This window comes from Osmerus eperlanus, chromosome 13, assembly GCF_963692335.1.
Source record: "Osmerus eperlanus chromosome 13, fOsmEpe2.1, whole genome shotgun sequence".
Taxonomy (NCBI): Eukaryota; Metazoa; Chordata; class Actinopteri; order Osmeriformes; family Osmeridae; genus Osmerus; species Osmerus eperlanus.
The window spans coordinates 1,858,759-1,884,462 of record NC_085030.1 but is presented as its reverse complement, the minus strand read 5'-3'; the positions used below and the strand labels follow the sequence as shown (position 1 = coordinate 1,884,462).

General features: G+C 40.5%; 1 protein-coding gene across 1 annotated transcript in view; it reads right to left on the bottom strand.

The window, feature by feature from the left end:
* Positions 1-1,033: 1,033 nt before the first annotated feature.
* Positions 1,034-25,704, bottom strand: part of LOC134031992 (palmitoyltransferase ZDHHC15B-like) — a 60,942-nt gene continuing 36,271 nt past the window's right edge. The window contains exons 6-12 of the mRNA XM_062475748.1: positions 23,997-24,029; positions 23,458-23,578; positions 2,781-2,913; positions 2,477-2,603; positions 2,051-2,166; positions 1,847-1,880; positions 1,034-1,738 (exon numbers count right to left, since the gene is read on the bottom strand). Of these exons, the coding sequence (XP_062331732.1) occupies positions 1,711-1,738; positions 1,847-1,880; positions 2,051-2,166; positions 2,477-2,603; positions 2,781-2,913; positions 23,458-23,578; positions 23,997-24,029 (592 nt within the window). The 3' untranslated portion in view covers positions 1,034-1,710. The remainder of the gene's footprint in view (positions 1,739-1,846; positions 1,881-2,050; positions 2,167-2,476; positions 2,604-2,780; positions 2,914-23,457; positions 23,579-23,996; positions 24,030-25,704) is intronic.

Genomic DNA, 25,704 nt, shown 5'->3' with positions numbered 1-25,704 from the left:
GCATCACAGCTACCGATGCAAATTGATGTAAAATGTATGTGTTTTTAAATGATTCAAGTAGCTGGCTAGACCCACATTTATGCCATAATCATAGTTTATGAAAATAAAGAGAGAATGTTTCGGTTTCATTTAGTGGACAATTAGATTAGAAGTTTTTAGCATAAATCAATAGTTCAAGCACACCCAACCCAGCAAATACTTTTGATTTTATGTTTATTATAGTTAATCTGTTATGTAATTCCTCAATATCCCTAGGATTAACTATTAAACCATATTCCAAATACATCTACCACCAATGTATTCAAACTACAGAAGCGTACCACTCATGTTCAAATCCCATTGGTTTACGGAATTGGTAGGTCATACTCAAACCACATTGACTCACAGAACTAGGGGTCATAGGAGGGAGCTCATTCTCAATCCCCATTGGTCAAGGGGCCTGAGGAGAGAGGTCTGCAGTTGTAAATGTAAAACCTGTAATTTAATGTACACGTTAAAATGACACATTTGGCCGGCTTAAGACTACATAAATTGCTGTCTTAACACGGCACGAATGGTGCAAGGCTGTTCGGCTGCTGATCCACTGGCAGCAAATCGATCTGAAATTCGCCAGCTAAATCGCATTCATTTTCAAAGGATGTCACGTGACAGGCCCCACAGGGCTGCATGGGATAGTTGGCAACGCGAATCAGGTTCGAATTTAGATGATTAACCCTTGATTAGCTGTCAGTGTATCGACACCCTTACACCTCAACAAGAAATATTGTCACATTTTAATATGTGGCATAATACGTGGCACAAGATCTCGTCACACACCTAATGCATACATACCTGATGAATATGTTGTCTGGGCCTCAAGAGTAAACGGAATTTCTGACTCTAAAACAAAAGCGTGCGACAAGGTGCCTTGACATCTGCAACTGAACAGTATAGCATTCCTAAAATTATAATGAGACCATCTACAATCTTTAAAATCTACAGTTAGAAAACAACAAAAACATATTGTCACTGTAGTACTTTTACGACAACTCAGTAGTATCTGATGCTACTTTATTTAAAACATTAAGATCTCAGAGTTATAGGTGTTGGAAAAAGTATTAAAGGGCCGTAGTATAGAACTATCATAAAACAAACACTGATGAACAGTTAGAGGAATTGCCACTTTTGTCAAATGAACAGGTTCATGAGCTGGAGTATAAAGCTCCTACACTACAAGAGGTCTCTCTAGACTGGTAGGGTGTGGTATTGGTTTTTATACCCCCAAAACAAGAGATGCCCTGAGCTTTGCTATTTAAAGTATTTGTACTGTACAACATCACACCAGAGACTGAGACAGAGACAGAAAGAGTAATATGGATAAAAAGACATTATGAGCAAAATATGTCCCAGTTGCAGTTGCAAAGGAGAAGCAATGTAAAGAGCCATTCATATATTCTGTCACATTGGACATAAATGACAATACCCAACCAAGGGAGATACTGATGCCGATATTTCCATCCAAAAAGAAACAATGAATATTGTTGATAATCCAAACTTTCTTTTGGACTTTTTTCAATTACTATATTCTGTACACCACATGAACCCACAATACTTTTTCAACAAGAACCATGTCATCCATCCACACATGCCTATTCAGAGTTTTCTAAAGGCTTCACAGGATTGTGAATGTGTTAACCACAATACAGCTCTACGTGTGCAGTCCCATAGTCCTCAGAGCTCTACAAAGTGTCCCAGTTTTCTATAGAGACCGGAAAAAAATACATCACTGAAAAATTGCTTAAATTATCCGGAGGACAGCACAGTTTCAGGCAATAGGAATGTTCAATCTACATCATCCATCCCTTACTCTTCCATCTCTATTGTAACCGAAGGGTCCAGATCTGAAACAAAATGATGTCAAATATGTTTTTGACAATTGTTATTCTATATATTATGAACACAGTGAGGTTATAGTGTTCAGCATATCTCAGCAGAAAACAATACCTAAAAAAAAGTCATTTATAAACAGAAACGTTCCAGTCAGCCTCCCACTGCCTTGTTTCACACTCACCCAAGCAGCCTTCCTCTGACTCGTCCTCTTCCTCATCCCAGCCCTCCTCATTTGCCAGTAAGGGGTTCCTGGACTCACTTTGGCTCTTGAGGGGGAAGTAATGTCCGTTTCCTTGGCTGAAACATAAGGGCCAGGAAGTTAGGCTGTTACTCTATTACCTTTCTTGTAAGTCGCTTTGGATAAAAGTGTCTGCTAAATGAATAAATGTACTCATTCATTCATACATTCTTCCGTCCATCTGTTTTTCTCCCTCCTTACATCTACTGTCGTAGATGCATGCAAAACTTCCAAAATATTAAGTTAGCATGCATATAATCTGGACGTAGGGAGCTTTGGAAACCTGGTACAGATAGCTACAAACCACAGCCTCCTAACATCTTACCTGGTACAGACAGGTACAGTATAAACCAGAGCCTCTTGCCTCACCTGGTACAAACAGGGATGAACCACAGCCTCTTGTCTTCTCCAAACACTTGCTCCAAGTTCCTCTTCAGGCCTACGTTGAAGCCGTTCCTGTCTGGACCAGTTACAAAGACTGGTGCAGAAAAGGCCTCTGAGGGAATAAGGGGTATAGACAGTGACAAAGAAAGAGAGGGAGATGTCGGATTCAGTTGTAACTTTTTATAGGATAATATAGAAAGCTTCAAATTCACTACCCAACCCCTCCAGAATCCCTGTTAACGTTCAACACCTCCCACTGGAAAAAAGGGGGATCCGATTGAACTCTTACCCAGAGTGGACCTGTTCTTGGCCACCAGCCAGCAGTGGTAACCAAATAGGAACATAAGACTGACGAAGAACATGAGTGCCACAAACATGAGGAAGAGGACATGGAACTTAGTGCGTCCGTTGGGCAGGTCCCCCTGGGAGAAAACCAGTTAGAGCTGAAGATCAGAACATTTCCATAATTACAAAGAAACCTAGATGGATACAGAAATGGCTATAAAGTTGCACTACTTCAGCTGAAAGTACCAAGACATGTCTTTTGACAAATTTTCCCTTTGTTGAAAATAAAGTGAAACCTTCAGATGTTCCCGACTATATTTGAGGGTCCTCACTTTGAGAGAGGGGGGTACGTAAGAAGGCCTGTTTACGCCGCATTAGAAACTGCTTTTACTGACTATAATTATAACGTACTGGCCTATATTTTGTGCTATGTCATGTTAGGCTCTTGTAACACAACATTAGCATTAGACACCCAAAGATGCTAAAGTGAAGTTGTATGTCTTGTGTGTATTTTTGTATGTTTAGTTTAAACTTTATTACAAATGAAGAAAAAGTGTGTTTATGTCTGTATATGTATCATATAACTTGAATTTACAAATAAAGTAAAGATTTGTCAAACATTTATACATTTACATGTATTTATATCATTAGAAAGTGCTAGTTCTTCTCTTCAATATGGTATAAACAGTTCAGGTGTATGATTTGATATGAAAAATGCATATTCATATCATTCTACAGAGGACAGGGCATTCTTATTTAGAGTTTGTCTTCCCTGGAACAGATTTCATGTTCCAATCTACGAGGGCTGGCGCCCTGGTGTCTAGGGCTACATCAAATACCCTTTTTTGTCTGCTAAACTGCTGCACTAGTTCACACTTTACTAGTGGGGACCTCACCCTCACTGTTATTGTAACTGTTAGTTGCTTCTTTGCATTCTCTACTACTCTCTTCTCTCTGTCCCTCCTCCACACCTCCTCAAGGTTTTTCCTTGTCTACCTTGAGGGTTTAGGTTGGTTGAGTAGCAGTTCTATGATGCGTAGGGGAGAGTGGGGTGATTTATGCCAGCGGGGAAGTTGTGCCACCCCTGTTTCTAGGGAACCATAGAAGAAATTGGTCAAGTGACCCCACATTTTTGAAGAGTCAGCCAATTTACTCATCCTGCAAAGAAGAGAGCCTCATTGCATGAGACATAAGTACATTTAAGTTCAAAAAACTGTTTTTTGCCTTCCAAAGTAAATTTTCTATGATCAAGGTTTTTTGATTGTTGTGTCTGAACAGTTATAGACAAGTTTGAAAACATTTCACACATGTTTTAGTGCTTTGGTAAGCTACACAATGAGTGTATATAGCTAGCATGATTTTAGCTCAAAACTGCTGGATGATGCATTTCCAAAAACGTGGGATTGGGGTGATTTGTGCCAAAGGGCCTGGGGTGAGTTGTGCCACTTATGAATATTTTATTACATATTATTTTATTGTAATTATACGTTGTATTCTTACATTTTATCACAAAAACTATGTGACATTCTAGAGACTATTTTCTATTTTCTGTCTGACATTTTAGACAGAAAATAGAAATAGACCATCATGCCACGGAGTTATAAGAGTAAGACAGGCAGGGCTTCCACTCCTCTAGCGGACATGGACAAAGCAGTGAAAGAGGTGGAGAAGGGGAAGTCCATTTGTCACATGGCGAGGCAGATGAACATATGCAGGATGTCACTAAAACGATACATGGAGAAGAAAAAGATAGATGGAAAAGAAATAAGGCCAGGATATAAAAGAACTGGACTTGCCAATCAAGTCTTTGATGTTGTAAAATAACTTTAAATTAACCTTAAATGAGTAATTTTGTATTGAATTTGTCTAGCTTTTATATAGCATCACAGTTTCTGACATGAAAATATTCTGTTTTACTTCAATAATCAATGGCACAATTTACCCCAACGTGATCTAACAAAACTTGGTAATAATGTTATAAATAAAAGTGTGTCTAGAATATATTTTATTGAACATTTGCCTTTGAAAGGGGCATATTAACAGAACTATATACAAGACGTTTCCATCATATATAAGTGGGGGTGAAATAGAGTCACTGAGAATGGAACGTCCCACAAAAGCAGTCTGGCTTGATGACACGATAAAAAAAAGAATAATGGGTGTGTTTAACAAAAGCTTCTGAAGGCAAGACTAATATTATTTAAATATATATAATTTCCTATTGTGGTTATCAGTTAAAGTATTAATCTTCGTCTTTGCTCAAGATAGACATGTCAACAATCTATGCTCACGCTTAACATAATATAATATTTGCCATCAAAATCAAATCTGTTTTAAAATAACGGGAATTAACTATATTAAAAACATTTCATGCATGTGTGACAACCATTTGCTAAACTTGCTACAACAGGGCAGGCAACTCAAGCCATTTCTCCCTGTGCTCATTCAATATAAGTCTATGGCTCATTCAGCTCCAGGTAAATCGGCAATCGGCCAATGTGAACTTTTGTGCTCGTGCCCTGTTCGTATCCGTGAGCACATTTGCAGGCAACTTTTAATGACGTAAGCAAATAAATGGGGTGCTAGTTTACCCATTTCGGATTGGTTTCAAACTTAGCAAAAATCAGGAAAAATTATTCTATGAAAAAGCTAGTAGTATGAGCCAGGTTTGAGAATCGAACAAAAATTATTTTGGGAGATAGTTTTGTAAATGTTGACTGGAGTTAATAGATTAAAAACGACCGGAAGAGCCGGATGTCTAACAAGAAATGCAATACCACCTACATTCACTGGGGCCGTTGCTTCAAGCCGAGGGGCGAGGGTCTGAGTTCTCCACATATTAGACATTCTCTGGTAATAGCCAAGTTAGCTTGTCGACGGCTACACTAGGATAATATATCATATCCATTCACTGTGGATACACTTGCGTGAATATTTGAAAATCGGAACAGTAATGACAGTAATAAGTAGGCTGTCCCCACTCAGTCGACTAGTCGATTTTCTGGTCGATATGCTCTTGGTCGACTACGATTTTTTTAGTCGAGCTGCCGTATGGCAGTGTGAGATCTGATTCCCGCTTGTGTCAACATTGCTGAATTAACGAAATGTTCTACAGAAATTATAGATTATTTAAGACAAATAAAGCAACTATTAAAAATATATAATTGAAAAGAAAAGGTGTTACTGTTTTCCTTTTCGTTAATCTGCGCTTTGTTTTGTTTTGGTATTTTGCACACGGCACGAGCACAATTGGCTGCCGAACTACAAACTCTGCCATAGCCTACTTTGTCTGTGTTATTAGTCAAAATGGCAAAGAAATCTGTGGTATGGCAGCATTTCATTAAAGTACATTTACAAAGTACCGGGTGACTCGAAAAACGTTGAATGCAAACTCTGCCAACAACGGTTTATTTTTCATAGTTCGACGTTGAATATGATGTAGCATACCACCTGAAAAACGTAAGTTGGCCTAGCCCTACTTCGCTTATGCTATCGCGCTGGGTTGAAAAATGAATATGCCTATCATAAGAATCACATCTAAATCGAATGACATTATCTTCTCCGGCCAAGACAACAAAATCTTTCTCTGTTGCAACGTTCCCCACTCAGCTTCTACGTAAGTTCGCATGCTGCAAGTTTTCAGGCAGTGATAAGCGCGCTCTGATGATTTGCATGTTAAACAAACAATATTTTTAATTTGTAGTACATTGTAAGAGATACTAAATACCATCGGCATTCAGTTACAGCAGGGCCCCGTTCGTCGTAAGGGTTGAAGCTAAGTTAATCAATTGTCCCTTTAGCCCGTTAACATTAGCGTATGTGTAAATCCCTCTTTGATTTCATTGACTGGGACATAGGGAATATAATGAATTGATTCATCAGCTGGTTAAGCGCCAAGTACACTTTTCTTACAGCAACGCATGCTGCGGCTTTGCCAATGTTTTCTACATTGCCTATACTGTATAAAAATGTACCTCGACGCAAAAAACCTCAAGGCTATGCAGAGAGTCTGAAGCACAGTTAAAGTTTCAAGTAGCTTTATTGTCAATTTCTTCACATGTCAAGACATAAAAAGGAATCGATATGACGTTTCCCACTCTCCCACAGTGAAACATATAAAAAGCATAGGCATAACAGATAAGACAAGACATTTCCTAAAACATAGCGTTACATATTCACATACAGCAGCTCATAATAAAGCATAAAGCTTGCTGCGGCGTGTGATATTTGCAATGTACGGCCCGAGAAGGTCTTGCAAATAAATGAGTCCTTGTCGGCTGAATCGATATCGCTCAAACAAGAACTCATCCGTGTGAAATAAAGGATCTTGGCGATCGCGAAGAACTCTATTGATATGGAAAGCTAATCGAAGTAGAATATAGGTCCTTGGTCAACTGGGTCTCTCAAAAATGGAGCTGCCATGTTATTTTCCGGGGGTGTGGCAAGCTTATCCAGCTACACTTACGTTAGCCTGCTCTGGAGCAGGTTAGTGCTAATTGATATGTTACTATGGTGATTTATCGAAAGTTGCTTCCACGAACCAAAAAGAGTTTTTTATCTTATTCTGAAAATTAGCAAGCTAAACCGCTTAGCGAGCTACGACGAATACCCCCCAGGACTGGTGATACGAGTTTTATTATTAGTAGGCTATTAGCGGCTGAATCTGCAATGTCAAGCAGCCTTTGAGTCAGATTGGGAAAATGTTAGTACTTTTTTTTTTCTGGAAAAAAAAAAAACGTTTCAAATTTCGATTAGTCGATTTTCAGACGTTTTAGTCGAGTCTTGGTCGACCAAAGAAAATCTTAGTCAGGGACAGCCCTAGTAATAAGTTATTTTAATAAATATTTAGTTTAGTATAAAGTTAAAAAACCCACACCAACACGTTTCTTAATTTTTACCACAGTATCCTTTTACTCATTTCAGTTACATGTCCAGGAAAGGGTACAATCTCGTCACTGTCAAGTTACATATCAAGGAATATCATTAGCACAAACATTCAGCACACAGCTATAAAAAAATAGCACATCAAAATTATTTAAAGGGTCATTGATTGCAAAACCGAATTTACCTTGTCACAGTTGAATAACGACAGTTCAGTGGGTAAAATGGACATACAGTGAACCCCAAAGTCCATTGACACCTCTTTCCTATGCAAATCTCACAATTAAAAAATGTAGCTGTAAAACGGTAGGTTTTGAAAAAGCCACCGAACTGACGTCAGTTCGGTGGCTTTTTCAAAACCTACCGTTTTACAGCTACATTTTTTAATTGTGAGATGGGCTCTTGGGCTCTTGTCCACCTTTTTGGGCTCTTGTCTGTACCTTTGTCACACCCCAAAATTTGCTGCGCACTGCTCTGTGTACTTCCACAGAATTACAAAGAAGAACGTTTTTCTAGCATATTGAAAATGGACTACGGTGGTAAATGCAGTGTTCCAGGCTGTACAGGGAATGCTGACACTTTTCAGAGCCTTCCCAAGGAACCAAACACTCGACGGGCTGTGATGTTTGTCTATGAGAAGATCCCTGTGCCGTTCGACCCTCAATTTGCTCGAACCATTTCACCGAGGACCGTTTTGAAAACCTGGGACAATGTAAAGCAGGATTTGCTATGAAGCTGTTGCTGAAAAGAGGTGCTGTTCCGACCTTATGTTCATCACAACCGCAAGCTGTAGTATGATGTTGTCGCTAACAGTTATTAGCAATGCTAACGTATCCTGCCTGCATCGGTAGAATGTGTGATGATTTAGTTTATTGGCAATGGGGCTGTGTTTCATTCAAATAAATAACCCGTGTTGTCATGTAAATCTACAATTCAAGATGCATGTTTGTCCAGATCTATTTTTCAGCAAGATAGCTAGAGCTAACTGAAGCTGAGTTGAATCACGACAGTTTGTTTGCTAAGCTGTAGTGTTAACGTTACCCACCTAGTCGATCCTGTTTGCTTGCACAGGGATCTTCTACGCTAGAGCTACGGTATAGTCAAACATCAGCCATGCCCGTCGAGTCAATGTTAGCTACACTCTAGCTCATCTGCTTTTTATTAACGCTGATTTGTAAAGAATATATTGTGCTTATTAAAGTTCTGTCTTATGATCTGAGAAGTGTGCTCAGGCTTAAACATGGTGTCTCACACAGGGTGTGGGAAGCAGGCTGTTCTTTGTGTCTCTATCTCTTCATTTTTATAAACAACCTTGAAACCGGGTGGAGACGGCACCCGAGCAGGTGGGACGCGTAGGCAAGAACAACTCCCTGATGCACGAGAGAACAAGCTCAACCCTCTTTTCATCTTTCTGTTTTTAATTGCACTGTATAAATATATGCTGGGGAAGGACAGATAGCCAGTTGGACTTCGTGAACCAACCCAAACTCTGTTGCGGGTAGGGAAACGTAGACAACCCCAGAGCTCTGTACTTGTTGATTTCCAACTGCTGCATTAAAGCTGATATTATCGGACCTCTGCGACTCCAGACCACTCTTTCTAGAACACAGATTTGTGTCATTGAATACTATCATTACATATTGGAATAGACGCAAAATAATTCAATCCTTCATTTGCAAGGAATGCAAGAACAGCTAGAGAGAGAAAACACCTGGGGGGTGTTCCATCAACGTCGATTAACGAAAAGCGATACTTATTTCGCCAAGTCTCACTTACTTTAGCGAGAGTTCCGTTCCATTAAGGTGGCTTATTCTAACCAAGGTAACTTATACTTCGGAACTAGCCTGATCCGTGTCAGGCTAAAAGTCAAGCTAAACTAAAATGTGTTGCAAATAATTTCAAACAGGCGGAAACAGAATCTCAAAAGACAGTTCCGTCAAGTAAATTCCTGCGCGCAAAGCACTTTAGTCCTAGCCTGGTCCTAACCAGACTCTCGTACATTTCATTTGTACAGAGAGCCTCCCTCAATCAATTGGCGTATCCATTCTTTGACAACCCTGTGGTGGATGAAGGTGCTCAGATTATACAAAGAGCGTTTATCCCACCAGCGCCAAGGGTCTTCAGAGACAGAAGTAATGCTTCCCTGACCAGTATCTGTGGAAGAAGTATAGGTTCAGCAGGCCCAGCATAGTTTATCTAGATAAACTATGGCAGCTGTCCATACACTGTCAGCCAGAATAGTAATAATTGGATTTGGATTAAATATGCACGTGTAATATAATAATTATATATTCTTAGTCATGCTGAGTCATTTTAAATGACTGTTCTGCCAAGCAAAGTGTGCTACAGTTTGGGTCACCTTCTGATCTGAAAGTTTGTGCTGGATCTGTGCAATAATACTTATTTCAGTAAATCCCCATTTTAGTCATGGTTATCTTTCCCTTTTATCTTAAAGCTCAGCACTTAGCCTATCAGTTAATAAATGGCAAAGTTATTTTGAAGTAGGCTAATTTATTAATTTTGTTCAAGATGTGAAGACAAAAACATTATTAGCCCACATCAAGTGTCATGGCCTTCTTCAGTGTTTTGAATTTTATCTACAATTTTCAATTGCTGCCTTCTTTTTTGGGCTATTATTCTCAATCTCCTGTTTAGAATATTGGCCATAGGCTACTGTCAGAACGGTTTCAGACAGCTTATCAAATTACGCTAATTATCAGTAGGCCTAACTGCATATAATTATGTTAAGGAGATTTGGTAGGCCTACAATTTACGCATTTTAACGGTCGTAATGGTTTGACAAGTTGTCTCCCTTGCCGTGTTAATTGCGGCAACATTGCCCTTTTTGGGGACAACTCCAAAAAAACTCAAAAACTCAATTTACGCTGCTGAAAATAACACCCCTCTGTACTAGTACTCCGAAGGTTGTGGGTGCTGAAAACAATTCACCGCCAGAAGAGTAGGTGGCGCTGCACTGCGATGCTAGCTAGGTTATCGAAAAGTCGAAGCAAATTTACAAATTAGCCATTTCATCAATAAAATAAGCTAATTTTCAGCAACTACACTGCCCATTTCTCGTCACATTTTAATTCAGATGCTGATTTACATGTACTGTTTAGCTGAAATATGAATTCTAAAAACCTACAGCAATGGCGGTCAAAGGATTCTGTTCGTCTTGTTGGTCACGGCAACCCCACCCCTGTCGCAAGCGGTTCTTAATACGGACCAATCACAGCCAAGGGGTATCCGTAAAATGACGGACGGACGGATAGTCAGGAAAATCAGGAGGTGCACGTCGAGCTCTGAAGCTCAGTTGAATCACGATATAGTTTGGTTGCTAAGCTGTAACATTCTACCCACCTAAGTCTATCCAGTTTGAAGTGGAAACAACTAACTTAATCATTTCAAATGATATCTAGTCAATGTGTTGAAAACAGTGTTGAAAACAGTGTCTATTGTGTAGACACAATAGATTTATTTGTACGTTTATATTTTAAGTCTCCACCTTCGTCGTTTCACTGAGTGCTGTTGGCCGTGTTGCGTCTTTGCTCCACAGCTTCACTCGTTGTAAACCAACCAATCAGCGTGCAGCTGATCTATATGAGCATACCATAAAAGGAGAAAACCTAGCGTTTTTTCCCGGGAAAATTTCAGAGGATGTATCAGGGGGCATAGAACAGGACCCTGGCCATTTTCAGCCCAACCAATGTTACATACCCTATTCGGAGACCTTAAGGAACAGTGTGAAATACCCAAAAAACCCAGTCAATCACCCCTTTAAATCCTTGATGCTGTGTAGGGGTAGGCACAGTGTTGCGTCTGAACGCGTTCATTAAACGAAAGTTCAATGAACTCGTTCATAATTTCGGTGAACGTTAACTGAATGTACTGTATTACTGCCTGATGAACAATACTGTGAACGCATTCATTCTGGTGTGTGAAGATTTCAATAATTAATTAAAAAAAGGGGAGATTCACAAATTGTGAATTACAAATTGGATATGAAGATGAAATTTGACACACAGTTTCACCGTTGAACTAATAACATAATTGCTGTCTGTGGTTCTATATGGGCTGTGGAAATAATTTAGAAAAATTATAGCTCGCAACATATTGAAAAAAATAACTAATAAACATTTTTTGGAGCTGTGAATATAGTTCAAAATTTTGAATTATGAACTATGAACTGAACTAGTTCATTTTAAATGTGTGAACTATGAACTGAACAAGTTCATGTAGAAAGTGAACTTTCCCAACACTGGGTAGGCAAGGCTTCCGTCAACATATCGGCAAGGTACAGCATGTTTGAGTTGTGTGATGTTCTGGCTATATTTACGACATGATCCTTTACACAGGATCCACTATGGACATCCAGGATCATGAAGGGCTTGGGATTTCTGGGTCTGTTGTCATGACAAGTCAACTGGCACTTATTGTCATTATACTTACAGTACACAATGAAATTAAAAAACGTCCACAATGCGTGTGGCTTTGCGGATGCAGCGTTTGGTATAGATGTTTGTGAGGGAGGGAAGAGAGATCCCGACTATATTCTCAGCTGTCCTCACTGTCCTCTGCAGGCCGTGATGCAGCTCCTTGGGATGCTCTCTATAGTCCCTCTATGCAATGTGGTGAGGATGTGGGATGGGAGATGGGCTTTCAGACTTTGGAAAAAATAAAAACGCTGCTGGTACATCAAGGAATTAGGTCCTTGACGGTCTTCTCGTTGATGTTCAGCAGGGAATTGAGCTGATCTTACTTGCTCGACACCTGAGAGAAGGCCATCTACTATATATGGACAATTTGTACAGCAGTGCAACCGTCTTTCAACATTTTCTGTCTCTTGGAACGGGGCCTGTGCGGGCCAACATTCACCTGTAAAATTAGAAAGGGAGATGTTCAATATATTGAAAACGGTCAACAGCAGGCAATCAAGTGGTATGACAAGTGGTGCGTTTCATTACCCTATGAAACATTACAGTCATACATTACCGTCTTGTCATTTCAATAGGTTGTTATACTAAATAAGCATAAAGTCTGGTTTATTCTACATGTCGTCCATCAACTAGCCCTAGCCCAGATTTTCCAAACAAATTACACATTTTTGCAATACTTGAACTGTGGCCTGACAATAAACGAGGAATAAATGTTCTATCAACACGTAAATGAATGACAGTAGATGGTAGCAAGAGATCACAAAACATAGCCATCAATAAAGAATGGATGTCTGAATTATTGTGCTTGCTTTAATTTGACTAAATGGTAAATGGACTGTATTTATATAGCGCTTTTCTACCTTAGCAGCACTCAAAGCGCTTTACAATATTTGCCTCTCATTCACCCATTCATACTCACACTCACACATACCGACGGCAGCGAGCTACCATGAAAGGCGCCGGCCTGCCCATCGGGAGCAACTTGGGGTTTAGAGTCTTGCTCAAGGATACTTCGGCACATGACCTAGGAGGAGTCGGGGATCAAACCACCAACCTTGCGATTAACAGACAACCCTCTCTACCCCGAGCCACAGCCGCCCCTAAACATGGCAAATTAGTAATCGCTAGTTACCTGAATAAGACCCTTTACTACGAGCTAGCTAGCAAAAACATCAGATAGTGGAAAACAACCACAGGTCATGTTTTCATCAATATCATGCCACAGGTATGTGTATATTTTGTGGGTATAAATAATCTACTCACCAGAAAAGTTTCCCAGAAAAGTTGAAGCCAACCAAAAAGGTTTGAAGGTATCCAAGCAGCAGCTTGCTTGATCGCCTTTCGTCGAGGTGTCTTGGAGTCATGTTCCAGTCTCGCCTATAGCTCAACTTGGTTGACAATCAACAGTTGTTGCTAATTTACTTTGCTATGTTACGTAGTTTGTGTAGTAGGATTATAACAAAATAATGCAAGTGCATCCAGTCAGTCTAACTTGTTACTAGGATTGTAATGCATCGTTTTGTTTTCGTTTTGCTGGTTTCCATCCAGTAACTTATTTTGTGAACACGGGCTGTGTTGCCAACTCAGAAGGTTTACGAGTTGGAAGCCAGCTAGAGAAAACAAAACGATTCATAGTGTTGTGTCCTCATTCTGAAACCACACCACTAGGTGTCGCTGTATTGTACTGTGATGTGTGGGATTACCATGTACTGGGAGAGAAGGATTTAGTGTTCGAGGATGAAGCCTTAAGTCAAGTCCTGGGTGAAGATTTTCCAAAACTACTGCCTGGTAATCAATGTGGAAGGACAAAAATGGACTGGGTCAAGACAACGCGCTCTTCTACTTCACTGTTTAGGCACAGAGGGCCAATTACCGAACACTGGTGATAGGTTGGCAACCTCGCTAACTTCTCTGCATGGCTACTTCACGCCACAGGTAAACCTCGGAGTGGAACGACACACATTTCGGAAGCGAGTTCAGCTAGCAGATCTATAAGAATCTATAATTCAGTATGTGACTGCTTTGCGCCAGCTAGCCGCTACCTGTGAGTTTGCTGACGGTGATTACATGATACGTGACCAATTAGTGGAACGAGTTGCACATGCACGCATAAGGGAAAGACTGTTGTTAAAGCGGAAATTGACATGAGAGGATGCCGTTACTATCGCTAGTCAGATGGAGTCAGCTGGCGAGCAAGCAAAATGCATGACTAAAAGTGGATTACCTGTGCAAGCAGTCCAAGTACACAGCACAGTGCAACGTCGACAGCCATGGAAAAATGCGCGAGTGGGGTCATCTACAGGTCAGTCCACCGGCAGTTTCACTCCTGCTACAAATTCCCGTGCCTGCTTTCGCTGTGGACAAGCATCTGGCAAATGCACCGGAATGCCCAGCTAGCACTGCCGTGTGTAAAACTTGCAATAAGAGAGGACATTTTAGCCGTGTGTGTAGGTCTGCTGCACAGACTCACAGCGTGTACAATGTGGACATACCCGAATACACACTCCTTTTGCTGCAAAGAGAAGAGCCGCCGGCTAAACTGAATTGCACTGTGGATATATGCGCCGGGACCATGCAAAAGTCTGTTACATTGACAGTGGATACTGGAGCATCAGTGTCGGTTCTGCCCCAAGGAATAGTGGAGGAATACTTCAAGGTAGTGACCCTACTACCACCTGCAGCTCGCCTTGTGACCTTCTCCCAAACTCCAATCAAAGTGCTGGGGTGCATGCCTGCTACAGTGGTGAGAGCCAATGATGCTTGTAAAGTGAACTTTTATGTTACAGACAATTGAACTCCATTAATGGGGATGGACTTGATAACTGCTCTTAAACTGCGTATTGAAGGAGGTACATTGCTTTCTGCCTCACCTACCTCCAGACCAGTAATACAACTGAACACAGCCAGCAAAGATTTATAACTCATGAGGGTCAGTTCAAATCCAAAAGCAAGTTGGTCCATGCATACGGATTGTCGGATGGGAAACTCTGGCATTCCTCTCACCTCACACAGGTACCTGATGCGGCAGTGACACCTGCCGACGAGAACACTCAGGCGGCTGACTCAGCAATGATAAACACAGACCAACCTGCTGCTGAGACAGCTGAAGACTGTGCACCTGAGAGACAGGAATGATCGAGCACATCTCGCTAGAGAGCGAAAACCTCCTGGTTCAAAGACTGATACATGAGATGCAATAAAAAAAAAAGGACCGAGTCATATCCTTGTCATGTTCATGTTTTAGGCTCACTTGATTGAAATAACTTGGTTCAGTTTCGTAAATACTTACTATAGTCTGATACTAGTCATGTGATTTAATTTTCTGTTGCTCTGTTAATGCCTTATCCTGTCAGGCTTAAAATGATCTCTTACCTTACTTATAGAGGGAAGTAATCAGGGTTCTAAATTAACTTTTTTGATCACCAGCCAATTTGGCTGGTAACTTTAGAAAGTTACCAGCCAATCAGAATTTCCACTAGCCAAATTCTTTCCGGTGAAAATAAGAACAATTATGAGTTTCACTGAATGCATTTGATCATTTTATTAACATTGTTGGCATGAAAAACACAGAAAATGAAGCACAGAAGTATGCATCATGCAAGGGTATGTGAAATCACCAACACGTGACTAAGTAAGGACACGATTTATTGTAAATGGCTCAAACGTCCATTCGCATCATGAGATTGACTCCTGCCCATGCATTTACAGTAACGTTTTGTCCTAAGCAGGCATTAATTAAACTGACCTAATATACTCTTTATTAAGAACAGTGTATTTACATTACACTAGACTGTGTCAGTAAGCAACACAATTTTTCTTATGCGTAGACTACATGCGGCAATCCTTACAAAACATGACAACATTTTCATTGTCAAACACAAGCCATTCCCGGCCCGTCAGCCATTTGGCATAACATTTTATTTTCTTCGTTTCTCTAGTGCTATCAATATCCTCATCCCCTGCCTCGTTCCTCTTCTCGCCCCCAGAAGTTTGTCCTAACCACCGCCGCATTAAGTTAACTTTTTACTTGACTTTACTAATCTAGCTAGCTCTTATTACCTCCTATGATCCGCTATGCTTCGTTTCACTTCTTCCTTGTGTTTTCTGGTGGACGCTCCGTTCGTTTCCACGGTTTCTCGCGCGGTTTCACTTCAACTGTGCGCAGCCAATGGGCGTATAAAACGTTATCATGTAGCATTACGGCACAGTGTTCATGGGAAACTTAGGAAGTACTGCCAGGGGGATAAATGACCAAGAACCATGCCGAGAACAGAGCCTTATGTATCATTCATGTAATGCCTCGTGTCACCGGCCAAACTGGCTAGTGAATTTTTATTAACACCCGCCAAAATGAATTTTAACCCGCATTTGGCGGGTTGGCGGGTGTTAATTTAGAACCCTGGAAGTAATTATTTAACGTTGTGGGGAGATGTTGTGTCCTCATTCTGCAACCACACCACTAGGTGTCGCTGTAATGACTGATGTGTGGGATTACCATGTACTGGGAGAGAAGGATTTAGTGTTCGAGGATGAAGCCTTAACGATGTACCATGCTGAATAGGGGTTATGCACAACATTCTTCCGGGTTCTACAAAACAGATGTAACTACTTCCGGCCGTCCGCTACTGATGTAAACATAGCGTAATAATGGCCACCTTCGGTGTTTACAGGAGCTACCCTTAATTACAATTTCCGATGTACACCGTATTGCCAAACGGACGTCCAGAGCCCCGAGTACTCTGTTAGACAAGGTATTTAAGTTTTACGCCACCTCATTTATTCATAATTATGAAGGTATGTAATATATGTAGCTTTTGCTAATGGCACCGGATATAGCGATAGTGTTAGCTAACTTGTATGCTATCAGTAGTTTAGTCTTTTATTTTTGCTCGCAGACGATTAAAACAGTCAAACGAAGACTGCATTTTAGCGATGGGGTTATAGTACCAACAGTATAATTACTACGATGTCCTGTGTGTTTATGCTGGTCAACCGTTATGTAATCCATCTGACTGTAGGTCTAATGTGTCGACTGTAGGTCTAATGTAGACTGCTGTTCTGGCAGGTGTTTCAGATTTCTAAAATATTGTTAGAATAATGATATAAGTACTGAGTGGATGAATGCTGTATCTTCTTGTCCACCAGTTTCAAACAAAGACAGGTTTACCGGTACTATCAGTGTCAGAGCAGCTTGTCACAGGTCCATGCAGAAGAATGAAAAACCACACAGCTTGAGAGTAGGCTAATGTTTAGGGATGGGTTTGGGTATTCTGTTCAATTTTGCAGTCTGTTCCAGTTCAATGACTGCAGCATAGCATGCGTTCATCAAGCCTCTCAGAACTAAAATATTTACATTACAACTGCTTTCATTTGACCATGAACATGTTCTCGACTATGTAAACATTCTTCTGAGACACTTGATAAATGGCTATAGTCTACCTGTTAGTGGAGAAGTAAGGTAATTGGGGCAAAGTTGATTGACAGTAAATCTTTCTATTGCAACATATTTGGTATGGTATACCTCACCTCGTATTGTAATAGACTTGTAGGAAACCCCTTGTCAACAAACTTACCCCGGCAACTTTACTAGGCCAATTCTTAATTCAGCGGTATCTGAATAGTAGCAAAATTCACTTAAAAAACAATTCAAAGGATACATCAGTATCAATGTTTGTCTAATTGTCTCTTTGTGTATTTTACACAGATAGTGCTACGTGATTCAGAACCTGTCGTCATGACCTCCAGTCAGTGTTCGTGCAAAGCTGGCACAGCAGTGTGTAATGACACTGCTGCACTGCTCTTTCAGACAGCTCATTACTCAGAGCTCAATATCCAGGTTGTCCCCCCTGTTCATGCCTGCACAGAAACTGAACAACAATAGCACAAGCCCAGAACTGCAGTAAGGGTTGAGGCAAATGTACTGTATATGTATGTAAGAGTTAGGCTATGTATGCAGCAATAAAAATTGTAAATTGCTAAAAGAAAGTATTGTGATCTAAGGTCAGAAGCATTTTGAGGTGCAGCGTAATATAGTGGAGACTCAGTTTACTTTCCGAGCCGTAAATGGGACTGCACCCGACTACATCAAGTCTCTCCTCCAGCCTTACACCCCCACCCGCCAACTACGGTCTTCTTCTGACAACCGTCTGGTGGTCCCACCGCTCAAGAGCGCCCGGTCCCAACACAAGCTCTTCTCCTGTCTGGCCCCCCAATGGTGGAATCAATTCCTCACCTCCATCAGAGACACTGACTGTCTCCCCACGTTCAAGAAAAGGCTCAAGACGCACTTGTTCCGGTACTTAGGAATGATTGGCTGGACCTGATGTTAGTTTCCTCCAGGATCACAATGACTCTTATTGAGAGACTTGTTGCTCTTGTTGGTTAGTTGTAACTGACTTAAAGTTATTGTACTCGCTGTGAATTATATTATTGTTGCTTGCTTTTTCTACAGGTACACACTTGCACTTCTGAAGTTAATGTTGTTTAATTGTAACTTGTCTAAACATGCTCTTATGGTTCTTCCCTTTGGGACTTATTTGGTTTTTCACAATGTATGCTTCATGTTTTGGCTACCCGCAATGTTTGGGGCTATCTCGTTGTTATGATCAGTGACCTATGCACTTTTGTAAAGCTCTCTCTTGGAAGTCGCTTTGGATAAAAGCGTCAGCTAAATGCATAAATGTAACTATCCCTCCAACGTCAACAGCTGCAAAGTTCTGTAGTCTTTGGGTCTTTTGCCAAATGATGGAGTGGAAAGGGGGAAGTGAACGTATGGACCAAAAGACTGGGGGTGGCATGTTTTGGATGGGAGATTTATGCCAATAATGACCATCAGGTCATTAGCAGAAGGATGATTGGATGAAGATTGGGCCGATGTATTTGTCATATGAATGGTGTTAATGCCTTTTCAAATTAGAGCATATTCAATAAGTGTGGAGCTCATGTGCATATTCAAATTACTTTCAAAAGAAACTTGTAATAAAAAGTTACTTTTCATTTATACTTTAACTATGTTAAGTTTTATTGTGGTATGAGTAAAGGAAAAAATTAAGCCTATTTGGCTGTATTTTGGGCATATTCGATTAGTGTATAGCTCATTAACATATTAACATTCATTTTTAAAGGAACTTGTAATACAAAAATGTGTACTTGTCATGGGTAGTTTCAGTGTGTAAAGTTTAATTTTGATAGGAGTAAAGGAAAAAAATAGCCCAATTGGGGTGTAATGTTGCCTGGCCTTATTGGCACACATCTCGGATTGATGAGAATTTAACATATTTCCTCAACTAGGATTTCTTAGGACTTTTAGTATGTTGTTCTGGACACCTCATAGAAATGATCTAAGCTGCAATTTTTTTTACAATTAGTCTGTTGTAAAACGCTACTGTGCCTGGACTAATAGTAACAAAGTTACATACTAGCTAGTTATAACAATTACACAGAAAGAGACACAATATGAAAACGAAGTCCAAGTGGACTCAAAGAACGCAGTGTTAGGCAATCAACTGCAACAACTACCAATGTGACAGTATTTATGCCTTTCATCGCTTTCCCAAAGACCCTGACAGGTAAATTTGGTCGGTAGCGTAATGTTATGCACCTGCTAACTTTAACGTTTTTTTTGTCTAGTAGTAGGCTAGTAAACTTAATTCCTTCTAGGAACTGCAGGTCCTAGCCATAGAAACCAGAATAATGATTTATATGGATATGACAGTAAATTAAAATGAGCTTCTTAAATTAATTTGCTGAATTCATATATTTCATTGATAACTTATTTGTGTATACTGTAGGCTAACGTTGTAATGTGTACTGTAGAGCTAGCGTTAACGTTACCTCCTGGGAAACGGTCTAACGTTAGGCTATTATAACGTTATATAAACTCATCACTTTATTCTTACCTGTCACACTTAGCCTAATGTAGAGAGTAATATAATTTATAAAATGCTTGAACTTCTCTGTCAATATAAGTTCTTTGCATCACCAAGCGCTGCAGATATGTACGGAAGTGAGAAGCGGAAACGATTACATCTGTTTTCCGGTTCGAACGCTGGGCGCTCCGCATAACCCCTATAGCTGCTCCTACTTTAGATAAAGAGTTTGAAGTTACATGCCTGCCTCGTGTTGCTTTCTTCTTGCAATATAACATATAGCAATCAAGTTAGACTGACTGGATGTATCCGAATTATTTTGTATTCGTTATAATCCGACCACACAAACAACGTAACATAGCCTAGTAAATTAGCAACAGCTAACTTTGCAAAAACATCACCTCGTGAAATACAACAGTTCATGCTTTCATCTCAGCAAGGCCGTAGCCATGGAGTCCACATTGGGGGGGACTAATACATTTTTTAAATGATAATTTCGGACAGCGTGCGTGGTTGCCTGTCGTAGCGTAACATGTATATTTTTATATCACTATATTGGGGGGGACATTTTGACCAGATTTGAATATTGGGGGGGGGGGTGGTTGTATTTAGAGGTTGTAGGGCTGTATTGGCAGCCCCTTTGTCACTAGTCACCCAGACACTCATCTGGTACAGTCGTTGATTTGCATGAATGCTAAAATGACAATGAAATTATCATTAAAAGTTGTGTTCTTCTAAATATAGATCTAAACAGCTTTTAATGTCAAGTTTGATATGATTTTGTTTCTTATTTTATGTATTACATTCTAGTAATAATTGTAATACTGTAACATGTACATTTACAGGGTTTACAGAGTTTGTGCTTGCAGCAGACCAACGTATTCCCTTGTCTTGCAAGGACACCACTTGGTCTACTTTTTTGGGGGTCGCCTTGTCACGATCTGCATCTCTGCCAGTGGCGATTTCTTAAACAAATTAATGGTCAAATATTTACTATTGTGTTAACATTTTAAATGCGTTAGAACACGTTCATATCGAAGATGAGTTCATTCAGAATCAGATACATATATTAGCAGGTGGACTGACTGATTTCCTTCTCATACATTCCCGTAGCGCCACAGTGCATTTCCCTGTTGAAGCTCAGCTTCCATGGACTTCAATGGGGCAGCTTTGAACAGTTTTTTTCAGTGCTTCGAAACTATACGGTAATTGGATAAATGCTGCGATTATGTCCCGCCCATGGACGCTCAGCATCTCTGGGGGTGAATGGAGGAGTGGGCTGGCCTGGACGCTGGGATTCCGCGTGATGATTGGAGGGTCTGTCGAAAGACTGCATCTCCTTTTGATTGACAGTAATTTTGTACTATAAAAAGTCACCAAAGCTATTCAAGCTCAGTCCCATCGCGGATTCTGTAAGTGTAGTCGAAAGACAAATTGCTGCAACCTATTTCTTGGTATTTGCTTGGCGAAGTTGCTAGCAAATTTTCATCATACATTTCATACAATTATAGCTACACCACATGCCTTGTTTCAGTTTAACCTAATTCCCACATTTTCTTCGAGTTTAATATTGTTTCGTTGATTGTTCATTCATTCATATACAGTATGCTAGGCTAGTGTCGTAGGGGTGAACTAGCCAGTGAACTAGAAAATTAATGTAAAATATATATGATTTAGGCCGAAAATGAGCTTCCCCTATTTGAAAGACCAGCAGCCGTCTGCGCTTATTCAAACTTATGTTGTTGCGCTTATTGAGAACTTTGATCGCTATTTTCCAACAGAGAGGTATGCCATTCTGAATAATAAAAGGTGGATGCAAAATCCCTTCGAATTTGAGAGTCCTGAGGCTTTGCTTGAGTTGACGCTTAGTCCTGCAGAAGAAACCGAGTTGTTGCAGCTCAGCTGCGATCGCACTGACGCTATGGATCTGTGACCTGATCATTCTGTATAAGTATTTCGTCAGAATATCCTGTTCTCAGTAGGGCCAGTATTTCTATGCTTATTCCTTTCACTACTACGTACATGTGCGAATTGGGATTTTCTGTGCTCACAAAAATGAAGATAAAGCACAGAAACAGCTGAATGCTGCGCCTGATATGCGTGTTGCGCTCTCCTCCTGCACCACGGACTGAAACGCACTACAAAAACGCAGACAGGCCCACCTATCCCATTAGCAATGTTGAAATGGTACAACATGTTTTGTATAATTTGTAATCTTTTTGTAATTATTACATATTTTGTTCCAATATTTATGGTTCAATTGAGTGTTGAAAATAAGAAGAAATGGGCTATATGTTTTTTTTTATAGCCTACATTTAATGTCCTATTAGGCACTTATTGGATACCTTCTTTAAATATTGCTGGTTCAATTGTTCAGCGAGAAGTGATCACTCAGTCTGAGATAGTTTATTAACAATGGCAGTAGGCCTACAAGTTCTGAAATAACAATAAAATAACAATAAAATATCCTCATTATTTTTCAATAATGGTCAAATCCACCTTAATTTTGTGATTTACAAACAGGGCCGGCGATTGCTATAGGCGAACTAGGCAGCCGCCTAGGGCGCCATGAAGAGAGGGGCACCAAATTCCGAAGTGCGTCCATTAATTAACCGTCCCGCACCACCAGCAGAGGGCGCCGAGGCGGGGTGGGGGGCGTCTCTCCGATTTGCGCGCGCGCGGGGGGGGCGGTGCTGTTGAAACATCTTGCCTAGGGCGGCGAAGGTGCTTGCGCCGGCCCTGTTTACGAATAATGTCTATTGGCTTGGGTCGCGAAGGCTTGTGACTTTTAAAATATGGGTCCCCAGAAAAAAAGTTTGGGAAACACTTAAATGTCAGCAAGTCACCGTCTAATAATAAATCCATGACGCTGTCCATGGTGCTGAAATAGCATGCACCATCTCTGTAACTTTCCCCTTGGATCTGTCTTGCATTTCCATTCAACCTATAGGCTGTATAAGGGCCCACTCCAGGTCCCCCCCCCCCCTGCAAAGAGCCATCGGCTCTGCACCTGCCAATAACCAAATCAGGTGTCAGGGAGTCAGGTGGCTCAGCGGCTCGCCCTACTTGCCTCGGGGGGAGTGTCCCTGTACTTACTGTAAGTCGCTCTGGACAAGAGCGTCTGCTAAATGACTAAATGTAAATTGCTAGTAGCGTAACGTAACACAAATGGTTCACAGAATGAATGACAAACATCTATAGGGTTGAATGAGCCGTTTCATACTGAATGAGCTGCAGAGAATATGTGGTGCAGGCTGGTAGGCCTGTGAGAAAAGGTTCAATAGTCAAGACGAGAGCACTGTGGCCTGGGCAAGCACCTGTGTGGAGTATGTGGTCAGGAACAGTCATATCCTTCAGATGTTGTAGGATCATGAGCAGGATCGTGTTTTACCCCCTCTCCCATCTGACCAAAATGATTTATGGAAGTGTCTGGGTCACTAGTCATCCTGGGGTGTAACTGGCAGGTCTGTCTTGGCCAAAACTCAAGGGTACTCACCACCCAGAATTTGATAAAGTACTGAAAGACAGTGGCTCCAATGAAGATGCAGTAGAGCATGGAGTAGGAGAGGAACAGCAGGAAGAACTTGTAGTTGGAGAAGCCCACGCAGTTGTTAACCCTTGAAAATAATACAAAAGTCATAAATATCTTAATTAAGCCTCTGTCTAATTGAAAGTAAACATGGTTTCCTAATAAAAGGGTATCTGAATGCTAATCCTAAACTTGTGAGGTGTGGAAACACTGTTGCTTTTATGGATTTAGTCTTGTTGCTTTTTGATCTATGTTGCTCTATCTGTATGCTTCGTCGCTATGCTATGTTGCCCTGCGTGTGCTCACTGCTCAATGATTGTCTGTATTGTAATTGTTTTTAATAACCTGCCCAGGGACTGTGGTTGAAAAATAGCCGGCTGGCTAAAACCGGCACTTTTACTGAAACGTTGATTAATGTGCACTGTCCCTGAAAAATTAACTCAACTCAATCTCTTATCTCTTGTTTGCTGTGGTTAATCTGTCTGTGTTTAAAGCAGGCTCCTTACCATGGACAATGATGATCCATCTTCAACACACACCTATGTAGACAAGAAAGGACAGTGTCATAGAAAAATTGGCAATACAAATTAAGGTTTTAAATCTTTTTTTTTTTAAGCAAATTTACACACTAGACTTTCTTTGAATGTGTAGGGCTGTAGGGGGTACCTTATGGTTGTTGAGTGGTCTCAACAGTGAAGAGGAAGGTGAACTGAGATCCATTATTACTACACATTGATTATGTTCCTATTTAGATAATAAAACTAAATTAGCATTTAAATTGACTGGTTCTCGTTGTACATATCTTTCACAAACTCAGGAAAGAATACAATGAGCAAGTCCAATTGATGTGGCTATTAACTGTTCATATGTCCAGTCAAAAGGTGACATTGTCGGCGAGGTCATTTCTCAGTTTATTTACAGATTGTGAAAGTGCAGATTGTAAACTTTCAAATTATGTGTTATACATTGAAATCTGAAAATAGTTGAAGATACGCTTATCTGAATGTTAATAAGCCCAGATAATCGGCTTCAAAGACACCTTCAGAGAGGTGTGGTCATTTTGTGTTAATCATTAGAAGTGTTGAGCACGGGCCGCAGTGAAGAAAAGAAAAAGAAACAATATTCACACTCGATCCTAGGTATGTGTGTTTTATTACCCAATATTTTTGCATGGACTACACTGCACTTTACCTGCACTTTAAGTTGTTGGTGCAAATCGCATCTTCCAAAAACAGCCTGCAAGAAAACTGTAAAAAAAAAAAAAAAAAAAACATGGTCTAAAGTTAGGCCTCTGTGTCACTATACTGATGTTCCTCTTTTAATTTGAGCGTCATGTTGCAGGAACTTTACGCAACGCAGTGGCGTTGTTAGACCCTTTTTACTGGGGCACGTGCCCCAGTATAAATCTGCTGTGCCCCAGTAAAATTTAAAGTTTGAGTTTTAACAATTTACTTTATTAGTGCATTCATTTAGATTGATAATCCCAGAAAAAATTAACGCGGTATCCCAATCAATGCTTGTAAAATCAAAGCAGTTTAATCGATGCCAGCAGAATTCCATGTAAGCGCGCTCTTCTGAGGTTGCCAAATAGCCACTGCAGCACGCACACAGAAGTCCAGGTGTCGGACTCGGCACACAAGTCAGAATTGAGGTAGGCTAAGACACATTACAAAACTAAAGAACGTTTTTAAATGACAGAAACAATATTACTTGAAGCTCTAAAAACACAGTATTTGCGCTCAAATGAATGCGGAAAAAAATGTGCGTGCTCGCATTAACTATTGATGTCCCTGCCAAAGCTGATATCAAACTTGCGTCCCTGAACTGTTGTGCAGTGGGTTAAGCAAGGGGAGTTTCTATATCCGAGTACTGCATTGTGCGCAGCAAGCTTGGAAGAAAAGGGATATGAATAGGGGCCTGTGCCCCAGTAGAGCTTTATGTCTAACAACGCCCCTGACGCAACGGCTTATTTTTTCTACAGCTTTTTCCATGGGTGAATTTTGGTAAAACAACCGCCAGGAGGCATAGTTAGCTAGCATTGTTTGTCTATAGTAAGAACCACACAGGTTTTTCAGGTGTGGTGTTTTGAGTCAGAGTATGGAGTGCCAACTATAACCGAATCCGAATGTTTAAATTTTTTACTTGAATTCAAAATGTTCAAACTGTATAAAAAATTAATCATAGATTGAAATGGAATCAAATTATTTTAAATCG